The 24,621-nt window shown below is 34.1% G+C and overlaps 1 protein-coding gene across 2 annotated transcripts in view; it reads right to left on the bottom strand.

The window, feature by feature from the left end:
* The window catches only part of LRRK2 (leucine rich repeat kinase 2), a 137,426-nt gene that overhangs the window by 73,195 nt on the left and 39,610 nt on the right, over positions 1-24,621 (bottom strand). For both annotated transcript variants that reach the window (XM_069491825.1, XM_069491824.1), the window contains exons 15-23: positions 18,961-19,105; positions 18,681-18,820; positions 16,516-16,644; positions 16,271-16,441; positions 13,177-13,435; positions 10,129-10,317; positions 3,795-3,913; positions 2,655-2,724; positions 1,951-2,168 (exon numbers count right to left, since the gene is read on the bottom strand). In XM_069491825.1, the coding sequence (XP_069347926.1) occupies positions 1,951-2,168; positions 2,655-2,724; positions 3,795-3,913; positions 10,129-10,317; positions 13,177-13,435; positions 16,271-16,441; positions 16,516-16,644; positions 18,681-18,820; positions 18,961-19,105 (1,440 nt within the window). The remainder of the gene's footprint in view (positions 1-1,950; positions 2,169-2,654; positions 2,725-3,794; positions 3,914-10,128; positions 10,318-13,176; positions 13,436-16,270; positions 16,442-16,515; positions 16,645-18,680; positions 18,821-18,960; positions 19,106-24,621) is intronic.

The raw sequence follows: 24,621 nt of genomic DNA, 5'->3' as shown, positions 1-24,621 counted from the left end.
CACCCCAGAAGTTGTTTCAAAATCCCTGCCTTTGTGTCAGATTCCACTAGCTTATTCAGAAGGAAAGATTTTGCAATCATTTATTCCTAAGGTTTAATCAGGAAATTTTCTTTTAGAAAGAAACAGTTGAGACCCTTCAGGCAGTAATAAAAAAAGTGCCATCTAGTGGTGTCACTTGAGATCTCCCTAAGAGAAGGTTCTGAGCTGGTCCAGTCATTGAATGCCCTATTGCACCTCACTTTGTCATACTCCCTTCAAATTCTCTTTGTTTTAGCTATGACAACTTCTAAAATTATTTTACTTATTCATGTAACAAATATTTATTGAAGGCTTACCAAGTGTCAGTGATTAATTCCTCCACAAATTAATTCAGTAAGTATCTACTGAACCTCTACTCTGTCAGGACTTACTAGGCTAAATCAATTCCTGTCCTCAAGAAGTTCACAGTTTAGTGAGGGCAATGTACATCAAATCAAATTTTATGAGTGAATGCGAATTGGGGGAAAGACATCAGGTGTCATGGATATGTAAACCAGGTGGGTAGGTTGGCTGGAGGGTAGAAAGAGAGAAGTACAGGGTGAGGAAGTGACATTTAAACTGAGACCTGGGCCAGACGTGGTGGCTCAGGCCTGTAATCCCAGCACTTTGGGAGGCTGAGGCGGGAGGATCACTTGAGGCCAGGAGTTGAGGTCAGCCTGGGCAACATAGTGAGACCCCGTCTCTACATAAAATAAAATTTGACAGGTGTGGTGGCGTGAGTCTATAGTCCCAGCTAATCCAAAAGTGAGGTAGGAGAGTTGCTTAAACCCAGGAGTTCAAGGTTGCAGTGAACTATGATCATACCACTGCATGCCACCTTGGGTGACAGAGCAAGACTCTGTCTCAAAAATACTAACAATAATAAAATAAGATAAAAGTAAACTGAGACCTGGGTGACTTGGAGGATTTAGCCAGGCAAAGAGGTGGAAGAGAGAAAGAGGACACCTTTTAGACATTGGGATGGGGTCGGTGCAGGGTGGGGGCGTCACGTTTCTTTCTCCTCTCTGTCTCCAGACACATAAACTTTAGGGGAAAGACACAACTTAAATATACTTAAAATTTATGTAATGTTGCTTTTAAAACATCTCAAAATTATGATAAAGTTAATAGGTTAGAAAAAGGGCAAATGTATTTGCAACAAAACTAGGGATTTAAGAAAAAAAGCAAATGTGATTCTTTATCAAACTTTACAATTCAGTCTAAAAATTAAGCTTAAAAATTTATATTAAGATAACCTTAATTTGTCATGATATCTTCTTTGGCTTTAGACACTATTCTGAGCCATACTACATAAAAATGATGAACAAAGTCAATGTTCAGAGGACTATCCTATCAAGAAACTATATTTATGCTTTAATTTGTACAAGACAGAAACTTTGAACAAAAAAAAAATCAATCTTTAAGTTACAAACAATTTTAAAATGCAAAACAATGCCACAGGGATCATTTAGTTGAGTCTCTATTTTACAGATGAGAAAATGAAGGCTTAAAGCAGGCAGAGTGACAAGTTCTTATTGTCATACAGTTGGTAGCTAAGTCAGAGCCAGTACCACCAAACCAGCTCTAATTCTAGCCTACCTAATTTAACTTAAATTGTTTAATTTGTCTTACTAGAATTAAATAATTGAAGTCATAATCAATATAGCCTTGATAGACTTTAACGTGTATCCTGTAACATCAAGACAGAACCTAGAATGTTTTTCTAATCAGACCTCTGTTTCCATTGCCTGCCCTAAAAGATGTTTCTGAACAGACTAAGACACCTGTGCGAAAACTAGAAGAATGGGGGGATTATTGTCCAATGACACACAAAAGTAGAACCTTCTTTAGAAAGATTTTACCATGCAAGTTAGATATAAATGCAAAAGCTCTTCAAATGTCCTGAAAGTTATAAGGATGAATTAAATTTACTTCACATAGCTGTGGTGGGAAGCTTGTGAGCGCATTCTGGTGAAGCTCCAGCTTTTCAAGATGCTCCAGGTGACCACTGATACAGCATTTCTGGCTTAGGGCATCAATGTCTCTTAGTTCATTTGCTGAAAGGTCTAGTGATGTGATATATTCTCTCTCGGAAACCAGGGAGGAAATGCTGTCTGATTGCCTCATGTGGGATTGAAGTTTTGATGACCCTTTTGTCAAAAACAAACAAACAATGGAAAAATAAGCAAATAATTTAAATTTACTTTGTAAAAGTTTACTGAGCACCTGCTAGCATCAAGTTATCTTTAAGGCACTGGGGTTTCTGGAGAAAACCAAACTATGGAACTTGCATTCCAACGGCAGAGATGAACAGTAAATTAAAAATATTTAATCAGCTGGTACAAGTAGTATTTTTAAAAAAACAACAACTGGAGAAGAGGATGAAGAGTACCATTAGTAGGGTTGTTATCTACATTTCAGAGAACTCATAAAAAAGATCAAAATGTCCTACAATATTCATAAAAGGTAATTTTTAATCTCTATTTCATTTTTCTATAGCCTGTGGAATCATTAAATACATATGAAGATTAAATGAAATCGACACCAAGAAAATGTGAACAATTAGAGGAAATTTAACAAAGCACTGTATTCTGCCCAAAATATCTATTCACTTATGATTACTTCCAAATACTTACTGAGTGAATCATCTGAAGACAGTATTTTTCTTTTTCGCCTCAGTAAATCTTCACTGTCAAAAATTGGCCCCTATTAAACAAATAATGATGTGTATAATAAAATTTCTGTCTTTTTTGGAGAAGAGGACATTTTTATACAGACAAAACCATAAATTTTTATGGAAGTAAATGGTATTTATAATTATGGGACAAAAATGGGCAAGTACAAACTAAGAACCCAATCACGAAGATAAAAAAAAATCCATTTTAGTGCCCAAATGACCTTAGAAGCAGCTACTCTTTCTCCTTTGTTTTAAATATAAGGAAACTGAAAAGCAAAGAGGTTGAATCTAAAAGCCATATATGTACAATTTCATCAACCAAACTACTTTTTCTAACTAAGCTGTTTATATAAATCAGAACAAACATATATAAAGACTGAGACCTAATTTAAACTATTCCATTACTGTCATTCCTTTTGCCCATCTTATGATCTAGAATTAACATAAAGTAACCCTCATATTTTTAGTACTGAATATGATCCAAATTAAAGCATACATTAGCATAGATGTTTCAAAGTGAACCTGAAAGTGCAATGGCTCCCAAGTTCCCCAACTGGAATTATCAATCTCCTCATGTAAACATGCCATAGTCTTTCCATAGTTCCTAAACATACAGGAGGTTGAAATAATAATGGTTTCTAGAAATTAAATGATTCTCAATACACACAAAAAATAATGTTTTGATGACCAAAGTTATCATGCTACTCCATCTTGCTCAGTATCCTTCAGACTCCTATCTGGTTCCTTGGAAATCACTCTAAGATTTCTAGCTAAAGTATTCCTAACACCAACACATGCCATTATGCAAAGACCCCGCCTGGGCTCTTTTCAGACATGGAGCTCTGAAAAGAAAGAAGGGGAAAACGATCTTGAAGTGTATTCAGTCAGTATACACATGCCCCAAACAAATTCTAACTCTGCATGCTCAAAAGTCTACAAATGTGAATTTAACATAATTTATGTCAAATAAATACACATAGCTTTCATACATCAGGGAATTCTCTACCATTCAAAAGTGATACTTCTTGCTCAGGCACAAACTCTACTTGTCAAGAGAATGTCAGCAGCAAAGCAGAGAACGTAATCACAGTTCACTTACCAATGAAGTAGAATGCCTTTGTAAATTTGGAGAATAACGCTGCAATGCAGGGTCTCGGTAAAATTCTCCTACACTAATTGAGTTTGATTTCTTTTTCACAAGAAATGAGCCTTCACTTCCTATTTTGAAATGAGAAAATAACATGAAGGTTAGTGAGAAAAGCTTACTCAATCATAAGATGCTAGTATATTAGTTCAATCATGGAAGATGAAACGTATTTTTCTTAAACAAAATTTCACAGTCAATTGTCTTAGTAACATCTTTAAAATAAAAATGATAAGCCATGTTGCTTTTTCACTTTAAAAATTCAACTACATTTTTCTTCATCCATAAATATTTATTAAATGGCTGTCATAGACTAGGCACTGAGTAAGTGGTGGATAATAAGGAGAAAAAAAAATCCATGCCTCAGAGGAGCTGATAGTCTAGTAGGAAAAAGCCAAGTAAATCAGTGGTTACGCACGCTGTACCAAATACCAATACATGTGTGTATAGAAAGCAGAGAAAGTTTGTACACAACGTTACTCTTTTCTGTTTCTCTGAATTTTTCTTATAAATTTTTCAAGTCTTGCTTTAAATAATGGAATCATGCTTAAATTATTTAACATTCAGCAATCTTGAGAATATCTCTCATTTGAATTTCATATTTCACGGTTTCTTTTATGGAATGACATTAAAATAAACACAATGAGTTTAGCTGGCAATAATTGTTTTGTGATATAAGGGATGAGAAGTACTTTTAAAATTATAAATTTTTAAGAAAATTAAGATTAATAAATCATATTAACGATAAATAACGTGGAGGCATTTGTGAAAACCCATTCAAAAGATGGTAAATTCAACCACTCCTAGCTTGGAAACACAAAGTGTGTCAAAACCAAATAATAAAATCTATATATCCAAAAATCAACTTCATAATATTTAGTATAAATCTTGATACGAACAATTCCTACCTGGTTCATTATTAAAATTTCATTAATTCTATCATTTATTTTTATCCTTAAGAATATTTATAAAATAGAATTCATAATTTAATTACATTTGTATATCTTATAAAGATTATTAAATGTTCATAATTACCTCACTTGATATGTTTCTAAAAGGTCTATTAGCACATTATTTGTACTGGCAACATAGTGCATTTTATAATTATTTTATGTTAAAATTTCTAATGTTTTCCTTAAAAATACTTGAAGAGAATTCTTTCAGGCACGATGGATTAACAGGCAAGAACTTAGCCTATTCCCATAAACAAGAAAATTGGACAAATATATTAAACAATTGGATTCAGACACTGGGCAACAGAGAGCTCAGGACTATGTGATACCCAAAAGAAGGGAAACAAATAATGTGAGCCCTATGATCACCCTGCCTTCTGCCTAGAGGCAATCTAAGGCCCACTGACACAGGGAGAAGAAATTTCAACAAAGTCTGGTGGCTGTCCTGAGATGAGGAGCTGGAGATGAACACTCATGGAGACGGAGGTAGCTGGGAGTTCTGGGGCAGTTATGGAAAAAGAGCTCCAGTAATCCGTGTTAAGGGTTTCTGGCAGATATGCACTCACTACAAGAAATATAAAAGGTGTAATCCGAGCACTCAGGGAGGCCAAGGCGGGAGGATCGCTTGAGGTCAGGAGTTCAAGACCAGCCTCAGCAAGAGTGAGACCCCATCACTACTAAAAATAGAAAGACATTAGCTGGGCAACTAAAACAAATTGAAAAAATTAGTTGGGCATGGTGGCTCTCGCCTGTAGTTCCAGCTACTCAGGAGGCTGAGGCAGGAGGATCCCTTGAGCCCAGAAGTTTGAGGTTACTGTGAGCTATGATGATGCCACAGCACTCTAGCCCAGGCAACAGAGCAAGACTCTGTCTCAGAAAAAAAAAGAAAGAAATATAAAAGGGAATTCTTCTTCTTCCAGAGTACGGAAATGATACTTCGATCAATACAAAGAAGTTAATTCATAAAAAAATAATCCTTAATGTTTGTGCACCCAATAATAGAGCTTCACAAAATACACAAAGCATAAACTGATAGAACTGAAAGGAAAATTGACGAATCCACATTTACAATGTCAATTCCTTCTCAAATACAAGTAGAGACAAAAATCAGTAAAGTCGTGGAAGACTTGAAAATGTTACCAAATAATTTGATGTAATTGACTTGACCCAACAGCAGCTGAACACACTTTCTTTTCAGTTGCACATGGAACATCACTAAGACAGACCACACAATAGTCCACAAAGCATGTTTCAATAAATTCAAAAGAATAGAAATCATCAGAGTAGGTTGTCCAAACACACAAGAAAACTTGAAACCACTAACAGAAAGTTATTCAGAAAAATCTCCAAATATTTGGGAAATTCCTCTAAATAACTCATGAATCAAAGAAGTCACAAAGAAAATTGAGAAATTTAAAAACTGAACAAAAACAGAATATATCAAAATTTTGGAATGCAATGAAAGTGGTGTTTAGTAAGACATGCACAGCCTTAAATGTTTATCATAAAATAAGAAAGGTCTAAAAAATCAGTATCCTAAGTTTCCAAGTTAAGAACTATAAAAAGAGCCAATTAAAAAACAAAAAAGAAAAGGAAATAATAAAGATCAGAATAAAAATAAATGAAAATGAAGGCACAAACAATAGGAAAAAAAATGAAACAAAAATCTGATTCTTTGAAAAGAGCAATAGCATTGATAAACCCTGAGCTAGACTGAACAAGAAAAAAAGAAGGAAAGACACAAATTACCAAAGTCAAGAACGAAAGACCAGGTATCACTATAGATCCTTCACATATTAACAAAATAATAGGAAATTATTATAAATATCATTAAACATTAAATAAGTTTGGCAACTTAAGTGAAATTGACATATTCCTTGAAAGACACAAGTCAATAAAACTGACTTAAGATATAAAAGAAAATCAAAATAACCATAAATCTATTAAAGTTATTAAATTTATAATTTAAAATCTCCCCCCCAAAAAGAATTCCAAACCTAGACAGCTTTTGCTGTTGAATGCTATGAGGCATTTAAGAAGGAAATAATACCTCTACATAAACTCTTTCAGAAGATAGTAGAACTGGGAACAAGAGGACAGCATTACTATCATAAGAACGAATGAAACTACAGACCAATATTTCTCGTAGATGCAAAATTCTTAAAATTTTAGAAAATAAAATTCAATACTGTATAAAAGGGATAGTACACCATAACCAAGTGAGCTTTACCTCAGGAATGCAAGTTTGGTCTATAAACATTAGAAAATCAATGTAATTGACCATATTAACAAAATAAAGAGGGGAAATATGACTAGTTCAACAGATGCTGACAAGTATTTTCCACCACCCATTAATGATAAAAGGCTCAGCAAATGATGACTGAGGAAGTAGCCTCCTCAACCTGAGGAAGGGCATCCATGAAAACCTACAGATAATGTCATACTTAATGATGAGAGACTGATTTCTTTCCCCCTAACTTTGAACCAGGGAATGACGCCCAGTCTTACCACTTCTATTCAACATAGTACTGGAGGTCCTAGCCAGTGCAATAAAACAAGAAAAAAACAAAAATATACAGATTAGAAAAGAAGAAGCAAATCTGTCTTTATTAGAAAATGGCATAATTGTGAACATTGAAAATCCTACAGAATCTACTAGAATTCATAAGTGAGTCTAGCAAAGTTAATGCAAATAAATCAATTGTATTTCTATATGTCATCAGTGAACTATTGGAAACTGAAATTTAAATACAACACATTTACAGTAGTATCAGAAAATGTGCAATACAAATACCACTAAAAGAATTTTAAAAGAGATTTAAAAGAATTTTAAAAGAATTTTAAATGGAAATATATACCACATTTATATCAAAAGACTCATTATTAAGGTATCAATTCCCCAAATTGAATTTATAGATTTAATCTACATAAATTGTTATTTATATATTAATTCTATATTATATAATATAGTAAATAATATATTTTTAAAATTAATTCTATATTAAATCTACATATAGATTTAATCCAATTAAAATCCTGCCATAAAATTAGCTGATTCAAAATGTATACGGAAATGAAAAGAGCCTAGAATAGTGAGAACAATTTTGAAAAAAGAACATCATAGGACTTACACTGCCTGAATTCTAGACCTACTATTAAACTAGAATAATCAAAACAATGTGGTATTGGCACAAGGATAAGGTATAAATCAATGGCACAGTATAAATAATGCTAAAATAGAACCATATCTATATGGTCAATTAAATTGAACAAAGTTGCCATTAATTCAATGAGGAATTGTAGTATTTTCAACAAATAATGTTGGAACAACTAGATATATATACCGAGAAAAAATAAATGTCAAACCTTCATTGACACTATACACAAAAATCAATTAAAATGGATTATGGACCTAAATGTAAATATAAGATTTAACACTACTAAGAGGAAACATAAAGGAGAAAATATTCACAAATTTAGGCTAGTAAAAGATTTCTTAAATGGGATAGAAAGAATCATACACCATACAAGAAAAAACTGAAAAACTACACTTCACCAAAATTTAAAACCTCTGCTCTTTGAAAAATACCATTAATAAAATGAGAAGACAAGTTATGACTGGGAGAAAATATTTGCAATACATATATCTGTCACAACTTCTATCTAGAATATATCTGTCACAATTTCTATCTAGAATATACAAAGAACTCTTATTAATAATACAATAATAAAATAACACAATTAAAAGCAAACTATTTGAACAGACACTTCACAAAGAAAATACAAGAATGACCAATAAGAACATGAAAATATCCTCAATATCATTAGTCATCAGGGAATTGAAAATTAAACCCAAATGAATTAGGACTACACCTCCCCTATAATGGCTAAAATTAAATTAACTGACAACACCAAGTATTGACAAGGATGTACAACTAGCATTCTCATATATTGTTGGTGGAAGTATAATGTAGTATAACCACTCTGGAAAACAGCCAGACACAAAAGAGTCCATACTGTATGATTCTAGAAACAACCCAAGTGCCCATCAATACATGAGTGGACTAATAAAATGTGGCATATGTATACCATGGAGTTCTACTCAGCCACAAAAAAGGTAAACTACCTCTTGTGTTATCCTGGATGGAGGTGGAGCCCATTCTTCTAAGTGAAGTATCACAAGAATGGAAAAACAAACACCACATGTACTCACCACTGAATTGGTACTACTCGATCAAAACTTATACGTACATATGGAAGTAACATTCATCGTGTATCAGGCAGGTGGGTGGGGGGAGAAGGGAATAGGTAAACTCACACCTTAATGGGTGCAGTGCTTGCTGTCTGGGGGATAGGCATGCTTATACCTCTGACTCAGGTGGTACAAAGGCAATTTATGTAACCAAAGCATTTGTATCCCCATAATATTCTGAAACTTTAAAAAACCGGAGAAAAAAACTAATTTAATCTACAATGACAGAAAGCAGATAAGTGACTGCCAGGGGCCAAAGGCAGAGGGGTATGTTCTGTGAAAAGACCATAAAGGAACTTTTTTGGATGACTTGATAGTGATGATGATAAACCTATGGAAATATATACGTAAAGTGAACGCATTTTATTTTGCATAAATTTTATCTCAATAAATTTGATTTTTAAAAATATTTGGACTTGAGACAAGACAGTTTAGAATAGCTCTTGTTTTTTTCCCTCTCAAATACTTTTATTCTATGACTCAAAGTTTTCAATCATACAATGTTAATAAAAAAGCCTCTCGCCCAATTTTTACCAAACTGCATTGCGTTAAATATGTCAGCCCTCATCACTGTCATTATATATCTTGCCAGATCAAGCTTTAAAAGTTATCTCAAGTGACCTATTAAAATATTAATATTATTTTTAACTGTAATAAGGGTAAAAAATTATTAAGCACTTCCTATTTGCCAAGCACCGTCCCAGACACTTCACATACATTTTCTCTAATTCCTACATGTTGCAAGGTTGGCATCACTACCTTTAATAAGGTTAAGGGGCTTACACAAGCCACAAAAGGATCCAGTCAATGACAGAACGTGGAATCCAGTTCCAGTCTGAGTCAGACTTTTTTGACTGCAATAGTCACCAATAACAAATTTGTCTGCATAACACTTAGCACAGAGACACTTTCTTTTTGTTATTGCTTTAACTGAAGTTAGTAAGCATAACTGTTTTTGATAACAAACACATTTTTACTCAGGTATTTCCAAATAAATTAAATCATGTTTTTGTCTCAGTTTCTATTGTTCAAAGCCAATGTGTAAGTATAAAACATAAAGGGAATTGTTTTTCATAATAAATACCTTCACTATCCAGATCATCACTTTGAGCAAACACACTGTCCATGGAAGAGTCAGGAATGAAGGTCCATTCATCAAGTTTATCAAGTACATCTTCAGGAAAATTCCTGTCGCTGCCTGAGGCTGCTCCTTCTGCCACAGCACTTTTCATCTGATATCTGAGCACCATTCTTGCTAGTGTAGATCCTATATCTAAAAGTAGAGATATACCAGCAATTTGGAAACCAACAATTATACAAATACAGTTATATATACCAAAGTTCCTTATATATTCTATGCTTCTAGAGAATTTTTTCTATTTTTCCTTCCAAAGTCACTTTCCAATAGTCATATTAAATAGTTAGCAGGTGGCAAATTGAATTTTTAAAAAACCGTAAGAATTTACACAAAGCTCGGCATAGATGACAACACTGAATCTCTATGAAAGGGCTGGACTTTGAAGCCAGACAGCCCTGTGTTCAAATCACAGTAATGTCACTTGCGAGTTACATAAACTCCCTGAGTATCAGTGTCCTCTCCTGGAAAATGAAGATGACAGTATATATACAGCATAGGGTGATGGAGACAGAAGAGAGTAAATGAAATGATGCATATAAAATGTTTAGCACGATGCTTAGAACATATAAGATGCTAAATAAATGATAGTTATTGTTACAAACTTTGCTGAGTAATTCATTCTGATTATTGGGAAATTTGGTGAAATATCAAAGTTAACATCTTTTTCACAATTTCATTGCATTTTATATTATGTTCCAATATGAAGAAATGAGTTGGTAAAGTCCTCATTGTTTTACGTACAGCCTGGAAAATTTCTTCAAATTTTACTCTCCTGGTTCACACTATAACATGTATGTGACTCAGTCAAGCAGAACCTGGAAAATGTTTTGAAGCTATGAACTCAGAATGGCCTTTACACAGACCTGTTGCCAACAAAGTCATGGCTATATCCTCCAAATAATCAAATCATATTGTTATGCTTTTTAAATCAGGTAAGACTTGTCAATGGTGAAAACATACAGAACAAAGAGAATATAGTGAATGACTAATCTCCCTCCATCCCTCCGTGATGGGCCCACAGTTCCCCTTCACCAGACATCAAAGATTGAAGTAAGAAGGATATTGGCATGAAACTAGTTGAAGTAATGAAATACGAGATTTCATTATGTCTCATTAATTTCCAAAGCTGCCATAGGCAACCAGGGAATTCATTTCTAGAGTTTTGTTCATATTCAAACATTTATGACTACCACATTCTAATTGCATCTTCACCAACATTAGCATACTAAAAACACTGTTCTTTGCCCCCTTTTTTTTTTTTTTTTCATTTAACAATGCATTCTCTACCAGGACATTTAGATTTGCTACATGTTTTTTCCCACTGATTGCAAAGCATTCCACTGCATGAATATACCATCATTTATTTTCATAGTTCCTTTTAGGGTATTCTTAGGGGCTTTTTCCCATTCTTTTGCTATTATAAACAATGTTTTAGTGTGCATTTTTTGTACAGATTTTCTTGATCACATTGAGAATGCCTGCATCATAGAATCCTAACACTATATTGCTGTGTCAAAAATGTTAGGTATGTATGTTGAAAATAGTAAGAGATACTGCCAAATTGTCCTCAAAAAGAGAACAATTTAAATTCATATCAACAATGTGTGAAGTACCTGTTTCCACATATACTTATTAACATAATTTATTACCAAATTTGTATTTTTACCAAAATTAAATGTTTAATTCCAAATGATCATCTATTATGTGCAAAGTAGTATATAGATGGTAAGGTTACAACCATGGACAAAATAGACATTGACTTCATGGTGTTTATAATTGACCAAAAGCAGATTATAAAAATGAAAAATTCCATTATATGTAATAAGTGGTAGTACAGGTGAGAAATAAGGTGCTACAGGAGCACGTAAGAGGACCGTCCACCCAGACTGCACGGGTGCAGGAATGTTTTCTTGTAAAACCTGATGACAGTGCTGAGACAGGAAAGATGAAGAGGCAGCCAGGTAAGGAGAGAAGTTAAGGAAGTTAGGTAGAGAGACTAACACTGGAAAAAGCTGGAAATAAGAGTATGTGAAATGTTTAAGAAACTGAGGGAAATTCAGCCTGATTGCAATTTCTCGGGCTCACTGGAAGGTTGGAGACCGTGATGTGTAGAGGCACCAACGCACATGGATGGATACTTTTCTCTTGTAGCACTCAGCTGTCTGGGTGAAAGTGAGGAAAAAAGTAGACTGGTGGACTGACTGAAACTGGAGTTTTACCAGTAAGTGCATCAGTAAAATGAGAGTAAAACAAAAGTCTTATCAGAAAGATAGTTTTTAAAGTGACGAGCCATGGAGTAAGATGACTGTTGAGAAGGAGATGGGCATGGGACCAAGGTAACAGAGGGAAAGCTGGGAGCTCCAGTCTTAAAAACATATACAGTGTGAGCAAATAAGAAGACTCCAAAGGCAGAAATGTGATCAGAGGATAATAACTTGTCATCAATGTACATAATATATTCAAATACATATGAACTTGAAAGGATAACAAATGCATCCTCAATTAAAATACAAAGTATATATTAAGTTAAACATGCAAAGTATCTATGTGTTTATGTTTTTGCGTATACACTTAAATGCATATGTATATGTAAGCATATAAAAAGTCTAGGAAAAATATCTGTATTAATTGCGTACAAGGAATAAAATGTTATTTTTATTTTCCTCATAATTTTTATGCTTTCCTATTTTTAAAACAAGGATGTATTACGTTAATAATAAAGTATAGAATATACAAAAGAGAAAAGTAACCCCACAGAAAGCTCCCACTGCTTTGCTCTATTTTTATAAACTACATCTTTGCTGTCTCATAAAGAACTTAAATATGATGTCACATTCAAGTATTTCATGGCCAAAAAAATATATCCACATCTTCGCAATATTTTTGGCTTGAGGCACATCAAACTGGCATGACTAATAACTAAAAGACTAGTGACTTTAAAAATAAAACTACTAAAAATAAGAATTGTACAAAATATTCTTGTTGATAACTTACTTGTTTGTTTCCTGAGATTAGATGTCTTATCTGGAAATAAAGGACCAAGCCAAGAAGGTTCAATTTTTCCTATACAAAATCCTCCAAGGCAAATGCTATTATTGGCCATATCCAGGGCAAGCCTCCTTAAGAGCAAGCTGATGGTTTGGCTGTCTCCTTTCCCGATGCTTATAGTCAGAGCTTTCCGCACATCTTGTTCACGGGACCCACTATTCAGCAAGAGCTCCACCAATTTGGGACTGCTCTCTTTCTCACATACCTATTAAAGGAAAAAAAAAGTAAGCATAACAAAACTTGTATTTTTCCTTTTGGGAGACTGGCAAACCAAACTTGGTGGGATTTTTCTCTACACCTCAAATTTAGATTGAAACAAAGTAAAATAAGGTAAAGCTGATCTTTTTTGTACTTTGTACTAAGGTGATTTATGTTTCATCCTCTCTTCAACCCCAACACACACACACACACACACACACACACACACACGCACTTAGAAAAAACTATCTTGAAACAGGAAACTCCTTTTATACTCTCTTATTAATTATCTAGCACAGTACTTTGCACAGAGAGAATGCTCAGCACATTTTTGTAGAGGGAATTTTCCTTGGGGGATACAAACTATCCAATCTGGACTTTAGGCATATATATATGAAAATGTATCAGGGAAAAGAAATAAATGCCATCAAAAATAAGAAATAATTCCCTTAAATCTCACATAGTCTTTACCTTTAGGACAGTCGCACATTTTTATGAAAGTAATTTCAACTTCCTGACAGGAAAAAAAGTACTGCTCAAAGATACACAGTTTTGCATTTAAGTAATAATGAAGAAAATTCAAAATATAACTCTTATCAAAATTATAATTTACCATTTTTTGCAATCTTTCTCTCATCTTCTAACTTAACAACAAATGCAGCCCACACTCAAAACCAAATTTTTCAAATTAGTATTTGAAAGTAAATGAATACCACCACGACTATGAATCTGCTGTTTAGCCAAAAGTTTAGAGCAGGCACTTGGGAGGCAGATTCTCCACCATTTACCAGAAGATTGTTCTTAGCAAATTACTTAATCCCTTGGTGCCTCAATTCCTCACCTGTGTCATGGGGCTAACACTGAGACCCATTGTGAGGACTGAATTGGGTAAAGTACTCAGAGCAATGCCCATGTGGCAATGAGCACCACAGAAGTGTTTGGTATTATTTTTTTCAGACTTCATTGTCCTTACTCTTCCCACCCACCATGATTTGATGCATCTTATCTTCAGGTCTCTATCTCTGCATTTGTGTCTCAGTGTTAATCTTCTGGAATCTTCTCTACCAAGCATGTACATTACATCACTAAATTTTCCTCAGAAAGCCAAGCACAATTAACTCCACTCTTCCTCTGAATAGTCTTTAATTACGCAACCTCTTGGCAAATGGCTAGTCTTGATCACCTTATTTTGCTCTGGTACAAATAAGGTACATTCAATGAATCCATCCACAATATTTAATCTATATTTATTCTTTGCTAGATACAAATAACCTCTGACAACTAGAATAAATTCTTTAAATTTAATAGATAACCCAAGGGTGTAAAGATCTGATTTTATTTTAAGAAGAGAAGATAAAAAATAAGCCTCTGAAGTCCAAAAGAATATGGGAAGAGAAAGAAAATAAAAAGCCTATTGTATAGAAAGATTTGGATACATAAGAGAAGAGTAGAAGACATTTCTTGTGGGGAACGCAGTGCAGTTGCACTTGGGTGCTTCTAGGTATGTTGTTTCCCTAATGAGGACTCGGAAGCAGAAATTTCTTTTTAGTTCTTTGGCATCTCCAAATAACATTAAGGCAATGATCTGCACAAAAAAGATGCACAATAAAAATGCATTAAGTTATTGAGGGAAATAATTCAATTACCTTTAGTAATAGAGAAGCAACTATTTCAAATGTTGCTTGCTTAAAAGGAATTTGACTAAATTTAAATAATTTGATTATTTGTTTGGTTTAATGCATAAACATAATGGTGCATGAAAATGAGTTACAAATTCTGTTTCTTTTTATGTTAATTACTAATTATTGTTAACTTAATCTTACAGTTGAGATATTGATTTCAATCCATAGGCAAGTGGGAATTAAATAAAGTAAGGCTTAAAAATAAATTATTAGAAAACACAGTACTCTACTGATTAATAATGTTTATTAAATCACTACATAATTGCTTTGTTAGAAATATTATTAAATTTCGAGAAAACAGACATGGTCCCACCTAAATGCTATTATAAACTCTAACATTTATGCATCTAGGACAAACCTGAAATGCACGTAATGCATTTTAGTAAATATTTATTGAATACATACTATACGTAAAGCAATGAGGTATTAATAGATATTTAAAATGATACAAAGATGAACACTGTACCTTTCTATTTTCATAGAACTCACAAAATATACAACAGGTGTACATATATTGTCATAGACTTACAGAAGAAGTAAATCTTAATTTTGTTTGGAGGTTTGGGGGTGTGGAGAGGGCTTTATCAAAGAAAGATTATTTGGATTAGATTTTGAAAAAATAGTAGAACTATCTATCAGTTAGATAGGTGTTTGCATGATTCAGGAAGGAAGGGAGAGAAGGAAAGAAAGGCAATGGTGTTACACAACTTTGAGGGTGGCCAACAGCAAGGGATGTCTGTGTGAATAACACCCCCAAAGATGTGCAGTGCACAGCCTGCATGATTTCATACAATAGCCCTGAGAGGAGAACTTTCTAGGTAAAGAAACTAAAAATAAAGAAAATGGCTGAAAAAATGATCAAAACTGTGTGTTCAGTGGAGTGTGGCTGGAGAACAAGTTGTATAGTCAGGGACACATTTGAAACAAGTTATTTTGCAACCTACCAAGGTATGTGAGCAAGTAAAATGGAAGACTGGACTGATAACACCTAAAGGACCCTATCACTTCTGAAATTCTGTGAATCTAAACTCCTACGACAAATCACAAGCAATTACAATAAACTGGTCAATCCTCCAGTGAAGAATAATAGAATGTAAGAGCTATACAACAGCAGGGCAAAAAAATAGAGAAAAGACAAAAGTAAGACATTGAATATTTACCTGACAAATTAAAGAAGTTGTCTCTTTTGCTTGATTGGCGTCAGCTCCCAATAGAAGCAAGCATTCAACCATGATACTGTTATTCTGGTCACATGCTCTCTCTAGCATTGTATTTTTTAACTCATCATCCACAGCTAATTTTGCAAAGCACTTGCAACAGAGGTTTATAAACTAAAAAAGGTGGAATTGAGAATTAGAGTCAGCTAAATACATAATGTTTAGTGCGTAAGTGAAAAACACTGTACCTGGTGATCCTTTTGTTCCATGATACTGGAAGACAGCTGATGGAATATTACTGAATCAAATGAATGATACACCAGGAGCTTGGAAAAAGATACCGACAATTCGAGTATTGCTAAGATTGTCTGCAAGCCCTGAAAGCATGACCAAAAATAATAATAATATAAGCAATTGTGGGCAAAAAGAATACATAAATAATGTACAACAGAGAGTTTGTATTTGAAACTTAATACCTAGGATGTCCATTTAACTATAGATATATTTATTGGGTTTGTGCTTTGAAAGCTGTAAACATTGAAACAATTCTGTTAACAAATACCCCTTGCTCTCTCTCATTGCTAAGAAATGCAGCAAGCACACAGAGAAAATGCTAGTTAACAAACCATCGTCTAGCAAAGCAGGAAAAAGACTTAACTCTCGAAAATGTGGCTTTTAAAAAACGCTGTCTAAAGTCATACCTACAGGATTAGAACAGCTCAATCAGCCGGGCTACAGATCCAAATAGGCCACTAGAGTAAATTTTTTTATTACAAGATTGCAGATCAGGTTCTCTAGAAAGCCTAGCATATTCCCCCAAACTTTTGGCTGTCTTCTGAAATTTTTACCTCAAAGAGACAAGTATGAGCTCCTAGATTTCATTCACGATGAGTGCATCTGAGAAGCTCTGAAGGTACTCAGAAGTTTACATTCTTGTAGCAAGTTATTTATAAAGAAGACCGTTTCTTTTTAGAACCACCTGAAGCACATCCTAAAGAGTGGTCTGGCCTCTCCACCCATGAGATATTTTATGGAAAGATTGAACTTATGATTTAGTATTATTTAGCTTGGGTAAACCCACCAAAGATCATCTTAACTTTTTAATATTTTATTACCTCTAAAATATTAATAAAATCATCTCAAAATTATTATTTTGAGCTCTTAAGATGCTAAGTTTCTACAAATACTTACTAAAATTTGATAAGAGAAGTAGCCTTAATTTATGCATGTCTGAGGGACATGTGGTCCACCTACCTCTAGAGCAAAGTTTCCCGCAAACCTAATGAATGCTGCACCAAAGCCAGAAATGCAAATGTGTAGAAGGCACATCATTCAAATTAAAAACTTTTAAACATTGCACTGGCCAAATAAAATATTGTCAGCAGGCCATATTTAGCCTACTGATCAACAATTTATAACCTCTACTATAGAGATCCTAAAATTTATGCCTAGATGAATTAATCCACAGTGATTGAGAGCTCCACACATAAACAAAATAATTTCCTTTCCTAGGATTACTTTTAATCAATCTGTCTTGGCTTTAATCAGGCTAGCATGTTATGAAGAGCAAAGTTATAAAATGCATTGTTGTTTTTAATCTAAGAATGTTGTGTGTTCAGCACTTTATAATTGAAAAAAAAAAAACAAAAAACCCTTTACACACATTCTCTTACTTACTGATAATGTCTGTGCAAAAGTTAGAGCCTAGGTATTTTTGTTCCTGGTCAATGCTGCCACTTATGAAAATATTGGCTGAGTGTGGTTTATGAAAGATGCAAACTTCATTACTTAAAAACCATAATCCAAAGTACTTAAAAACCTAACAACAACAAAAATCATAACCAAAGCAGAAACTCTGAAACTGTTTTGCTAAAATTTAAAAGAAAAAAACTGAAACAATTTATTTCTTAATCTCCCTTGGATTAAGCCTAGGCCAGTATATTGGATTCCTTATAAAGACAATTGTTACATAACATGTTTTAAATTTAACTTGATGAAAAGTGTTAAAACATCATAACACTGCAAGAAAGAAAATCAAGAAGCAAAATTACTAGAGGTAAGCAGCCCACAATAAAACACAGCGAGTGATAAACTTCAGAATAATTATAACATCTATTTATCTAAAATCTAAGCAAATAAACTCAGCTAGCTGGAATTTCTTGGCACATTCATTACTCTTTTATGGGAAGGACAAATGGCAAATAAACAGGCTGATTTTCGAGATTTAATAATGAAATGCTGGATCTTCAGAGATTCAATGCAATGCTCTTTGCTTTCTATAATTAAAATACTACAAAATGATAAATGGTTTTCAATTAACTAGAATGCACTAATGCAAAGTGGGAATTACACAAACTGCTCTGAAAGTGTATCTGCACAAGTTCCCAAATTCCCTTGAAGATACTGCACATACTTCGATTTGTACTTCAGCAACATCCTTAAATCGTTGCAAGCTGGAAACCAGAATTTTTGCCAGCAGATGTTCAGTTCCTATGCATAAATTCTTCTTTGAAATCAAGCATCCTATAAGACTTAAACCCAGATACTGAATTTCTAGGAGAATGAAAGAAAAAATAAACAAAAATTAATTGCTTTAAATCTCAAAACTGAAGAAAAACTGAAGAAAAAATTTAAAGGCAATAGCTATTAGCCAAAAAAAGTCATTCTAAATCCTGAGTTCAGACTGTACTGACCTTGGTCGTCTGGATACATCTGCAGTGTGTGTAGCACCGAATCAATAGCACCTTCCAGGGATAACATCGCTAATGCTTCAGGAAAATGTGCTATAGAAGAAATTACTTTTAATCCACATTTCTGAATCCCAGGATTTCCAATGAACTACAATCAAAAGGGATTTAAGAATATTTGCTTTTAAAAATAAGATCTTAACACTGTCCTTAGTTAAAACCAGTTTTACACTGACAAAATATAAATCAAGTAAACCAAATACAAATGAATATCCTTGATTGTCCTTCTATATTACTAATTAATTGTATTCATTATTAAGGAGAAGATCTAGCATTTTAACATTTATTGAGTGCTTCTTCTGTGCCAGGCATTGTGCTAAATACTTTGCATGCATTTTCTTTTCACAATTTCATGAAATCCACACTAACATCATCCCCATTAGAGGATGAGTTCACTGAGGGTAGGAAAGGTTGAGTAACTATTCCTAAAGTCATACAGACTGGAAATTGCAGAGATGAGACCAAACCAAGGATGTCTGACCCCAAAGCCTACATATTTAACCAATAAAACCCAATGCTGCCTCTCACCATAGAAAATACTGAGAATTACTCTTTCCTTGAAGTGTTAAAGCCTTATTTCATTTCTCCCCTCAACAGCCTCCTGTCATAGGTTTGCCCAACATTAAAGATGCAGGAATAAGAAGAGCTCAAGTCACAGAGATAATAAGTAGTGTCAGGCCCAGGCATGTGTCTGCCTTAAAAGCTCAGGATTTTAATCACAACATCTCTCAGGCTCTTTCATATGAATTTCCTCCAGATGACCTGACATTATTTACAGGTATTTTAATAGAAGCCACTTTTCTTCCCCAGGCCATCCTGCTCATCAACTGCAAAGGAAACAGCCAACACACAATCACAGTCACATCTGCCCTCTTTTGACATCTGTGACATACATCTAACTCTAACATTGGTCATCTCTGCTTTTCCACACAAAAACACCGCTCTCCAAATCTCTACCATGATGTGAATGCCCACCTCACAGCTTTCCTTTCAAAAACTACAGTGCTACCCTTCTCAGGCTTTTGCTTTCACATGGAATGATATTTTGCAGATACTAGTTCCAAACTATCTCCACTCCAAAGACCCGGTGGCTGCCACTACAGATACACTATAGAGCTGAAATAGCTTCAAGGCAGACCTCAAGGTCTGATGTAGCCTCTCTGACCAAAACCTTCTGCCTTCCAACCTTCCTCACTTCTGTACTCTCAATAAACAGATTTTCATCCCTTTCCCAGTCTAATCCCCCAATGCCTCCCAAGTGTCTTCATTCAGCATCTTTTTTTACAGCAGGTGGGAGAAGCATCAGATTCTCACCCTGTACCTTCCCTACTTCCCCACCTCCTCACTGCTTAGCATGGGCATCATTTCATCTGTCATTCGACAAGACACTCATACCCCTTCCCCACGTAACATTTTTTTCCTGTCACTATCTCCATCTTACCAATTCCCTGAGTAGTAAAAGCACATCAGCTTTGGAGCCAAGTAAATTTGTGTTTAAATTCTGTGAATCTGAGGGCCATTAAAAATGAAGGAAATAACATTTAATCAGAAGTGGTAAGTAAAAGGTTATTCAAGAAATATAAAGATATTCACAGTGGTGTGAAGTGAAACTAGAGGGATGGTTTGGTGTCTGTCTCAGCTTCTTCCTCTCTAAAATAATCTTAATAATACAGGGTTATTATTAGGATGAAATACGATAACTCTGTCCATGCAATAAATATTGAGGGATGACCGCGGGTCAGACCTTGGGCTAAACCTTCTCCTTGGAGATGAAAACTTAAGTGTTACTGGGAAAGACAGTTTCCCTTAATGGGTCTTCCCTGCTATCAGGTTACCACTTTTCCTTCATTTCTATGTTTATTAATAGAAAAGTCTACACCCACTACCTCCACATTCTCCCTACCCCTTAATTTCACATAATCAAACTTCTGTCCCAGCCACTCTGAATTAAAACCATTCAAAGAAAAAAGTCCACTAACAACTTAATTGCTGCTTTTTCATCCCTTGATTTCCATGACACAGGACTCCCTTAATTATTCTCAAACTTTAAAACCATTCATTTGCCCATTGCCTTTATAATCTCTTCTTTCAACTCCAAATCTTGTCCAAAGTTCTTTTCTTAAAATTCTTCTTTTCATGGATGGGATTTCATACACGAATATGGCTTAAGTCACAATAACAACAATAGCAACAACCACAATAACAATGCCAAAACCCACACAGCACTTGCAACATGCCAGACACTCTTTTAATCACTTCATATAACTCACTTAAACCTCATCAAAACCCTATGACATGGACACACTAGTATTATCCCTGTGCATTGATGAAAAAAATTAAGACATAGAGACCTTTGAGTATATAATTCAAAGAAATTTAAACTTTCTTAACCTCGAAGCCCACATTTCTCTTTGCTTGACACCAGCATCTTAAACTCAGATGTTCAAAGCCAAAAGTTAGTATCTTCTAAAAAATAAAAAAACAAAAAAAGAAGTCAGCTTGTCATTCTGAACTTTCTGTTTGATTAATAGTACCGTCATTTCTGCTTGGCAGGCAGGGCCAGCTTCCCAGGTGTGCACCTGTGCAGTCACACACGCTCCATGCTCAGAGCACTTGGTTTAATGCTCTGCTGTCACCATCTTGAAAGCCTTAATAATTTTCAAAAAAGGAGTCCAAGTTTCATGTTGTACTGGGCCCCACAAATTATGTAGCCAGTTCTGTTCCTCAGCTCAAAATGCATCAGAGGCTTATTTTTTGTGCTAAAATTCTAGCCATTGATATTTATAATGCACTATCTTTGTCCTTAATATCTTTACCTGTAACAAGTATCTACTCAACTACTGGTCCTTCTGTCTTGAGCTCCCCTAGTCTCTAACAATTTCAGTCCAGTTCAATGATGACTAATGACTTGCAGTAGGAAATCTGTGATTATCTATGCAAAAAGAGAATTCAGAGTATCACATGATAACATGTGACGGTGCTTAACTAGGAGTATTTGGTTTTTAATAGTTAAATAAATTTGAAATATTAATATATATATATGTATTATCTAGGTATAATACAATAATATTTACAAGCCTACAATGGACTTTTCTTCACTCATCTAATACTCCATCTTGAAAATAGTCATTGATTGTATTTCTGTCTAAATAGAGAATAAAATTAACTTACTAGTTTACTTAGCAAGTGTTTTCAAGTGAAACTTTGGCAGTGCCAAAAGAAGGACACCTACAAACAATAATTAGAAACATGCTACCACCTGTGCTCTACAACTCAAGTTTTTTAAATTTTTTTAAAGAGAATCCATAAATAATGGAAATAGTTACTCTACTGAGTAAGCTAGCCAGCTCAAGGGAAAAATGCCCACACTGGCCTCTTTCCTAGCTGGCAGCTAAGTAGATTAGCCAAATAAAGGAAAATGAACTCATTATTACCAGATAATTTGTTTTGTTTTCTTTTCTCCCTTTCTCCTTTTTCTCTTATTAATCTCATCCTTGCTCTTGGATATATAAAATAACTGTATAGGTTTATGCTCCTCCTATATGAGTAAATAGCATGCTGATAAATAATTAGTGGCCTCTGGATTATTCTTTGAAAAATTAAAAGGCTAAGGCAAAAGAGGTCCAAGATTATATGACTGATGTCCCCAAAGAAGAAAGATAAAATAATGAAACAAATAAGGTATATATTTAAAGTAGTAATTCAAGAAAACTTTAGAGGAAAAAAAGCGATTGAATGTATAGCTAGAACGAGAACACCATATCCCAGGACTAACACTAAGATATATCCTAACACAGTTGCTAGATTTCCAGATAACAGAATCCTCTGGGCAGCCAGGCAAAAATATCAAGTCACTTAAAAGTGAGAAAAAAATGAAGCTCGTGTAAGAATTCTCCATTAAAATATTCAGTACTAGAACACAGTGGAATGCCTACAAAGTCTTCAAGGAAGGAAAATAAAACCTCCCATATTTTATAACCAACAAAACTGTTTTTCAAGAGTCCAATACAAAGGCAACAACAACAATAACAAAACAATTCTAAACATCAAAATGTTCAGGGAATTAAACTTTTTTAAAGATATTAGGACAACTAAAAGATGCATGGACAAATATAAAAAAGGACTTGAGATGAACATTGAATCCACATAACCGCAGGAATAACATGAAAACAAACTTAGGAAGTATGGTTATAAAACCAAATGTAAATATTACACACCCTGCCAATGTAGAATTCATTTATTTAACAAAAGTCAGTGGGAAAACAGGAAGAGATAGTGAAAATATGAATACTTTGATTTTCTCATTTTTTATAGCCAGAGGTCAAAAGATCCTTTAAAATCTAATATTAATAATATTAATTAACATTTATTGAGTGCATACTTTCATGAATTATCTCATAAAATATTCATAACTCTAAGTGAAAAACCATTTATTAACTCCATTTTATAATAATGAAACCAAGATATTAAGTAACTTTCCAGGGTGCACAGTCTGTAGGTGGTAGAATCAGATTCAAACCCAGATATCCTGACTCCAGGACCCACAAACTTAACTATTAGATAATTTTGCATAGCTGAAGCTATAAAAACAAATATTCTATAATCTGCTAAAATTGGTTGATAGAGACAAGGGAGAGGATATTAGGAAGTGGAAATGTACTAATTTCATCAAAAAATGTGGCTAATGTGTTAATATACATGAAGGAAAAAATGGATATCTGGGGGATATATTCATATTCATGGAAAATTGGAGATTTTTCCTTAGCACATTAGGAATCTCACCTCATTGTTTTTTAATCCCTACATAGAACTATATAATTTGGAAGTAGTATAATTCATCTGATTGGTCTCTATTGATAGGTATTGTGTTGTCAGGACAGATTAAATGAAACTGCAATCTCAATATTTCATAGGCCGATAAAAGAATAGGTTCAATTCTTGCTCATGCTACATATGTGTTACAGGTCAGAAGGGACCTCTGCTGATGGAGCAACTGCTACCTCAAACAATGCAGGGCGTAGTGCCTGAGAGAGTGTTCTGGAAGATACCCACCAGCTATTACCTCCATATACAACTCTTTGGCCAAAACTAGTCACATGCTTCAACTTAACTACTAAATACTGTGCCAGAATCACCAGAAGGCAGAAGTAAAAATATTTGGCAAATAGCACTAATGATTACCACGTAAGCATTTAATTTGTTGCCACATTTTTCTTAGTACAAATAATGCCACATGAATAGTCTTGTCTAAAAATCTTTGTGTACATGTGCAAGTAAATCTATATTATAAATTCTTAGAGTGGAATTGCTGATCAGAAAATACATCCATTTTAATTTTGATAGATGTTACCAAGTTTCCCTCCAACAAGAGTTTTCTTTTTTAATTTACATTAATAATGATATAGTTGAACCTTTCCATATGTACATATGCCAATTTCCTTTTTTACCTTTAAATCTCACCCATCTGTAATGTGTTTTGGCAAAAGGAATAAAATAAATATTCAGCTTCCTTTGCTTTCCCCAAATGCCTGGAGTTAGTTGTTCCAACAAAAGTTATTGAGTAATCTGTTTTTCCCCCAGTGATCAGGGAATATCATATCATTGCAC

Source organism: Eulemur rufifrons, chromosome 16, assembly GCF_041146395.1.
Source record: "Eulemur rufifrons isolate Redbay chromosome 16, OSU_ERuf_1, whole genome shotgun sequence".
Taxonomy (NCBI): domain Eukaryota; kingdom Metazoa; phylum Chordata; class Mammalia; order Primates; family Lemuridae; genus Eulemur; species Eulemur rufifrons.
The sequence above is the reverse complement of the archived record's forward strand: the minus strand, read 5'-3'. Positions and strand labels throughout refer to the sequence as shown.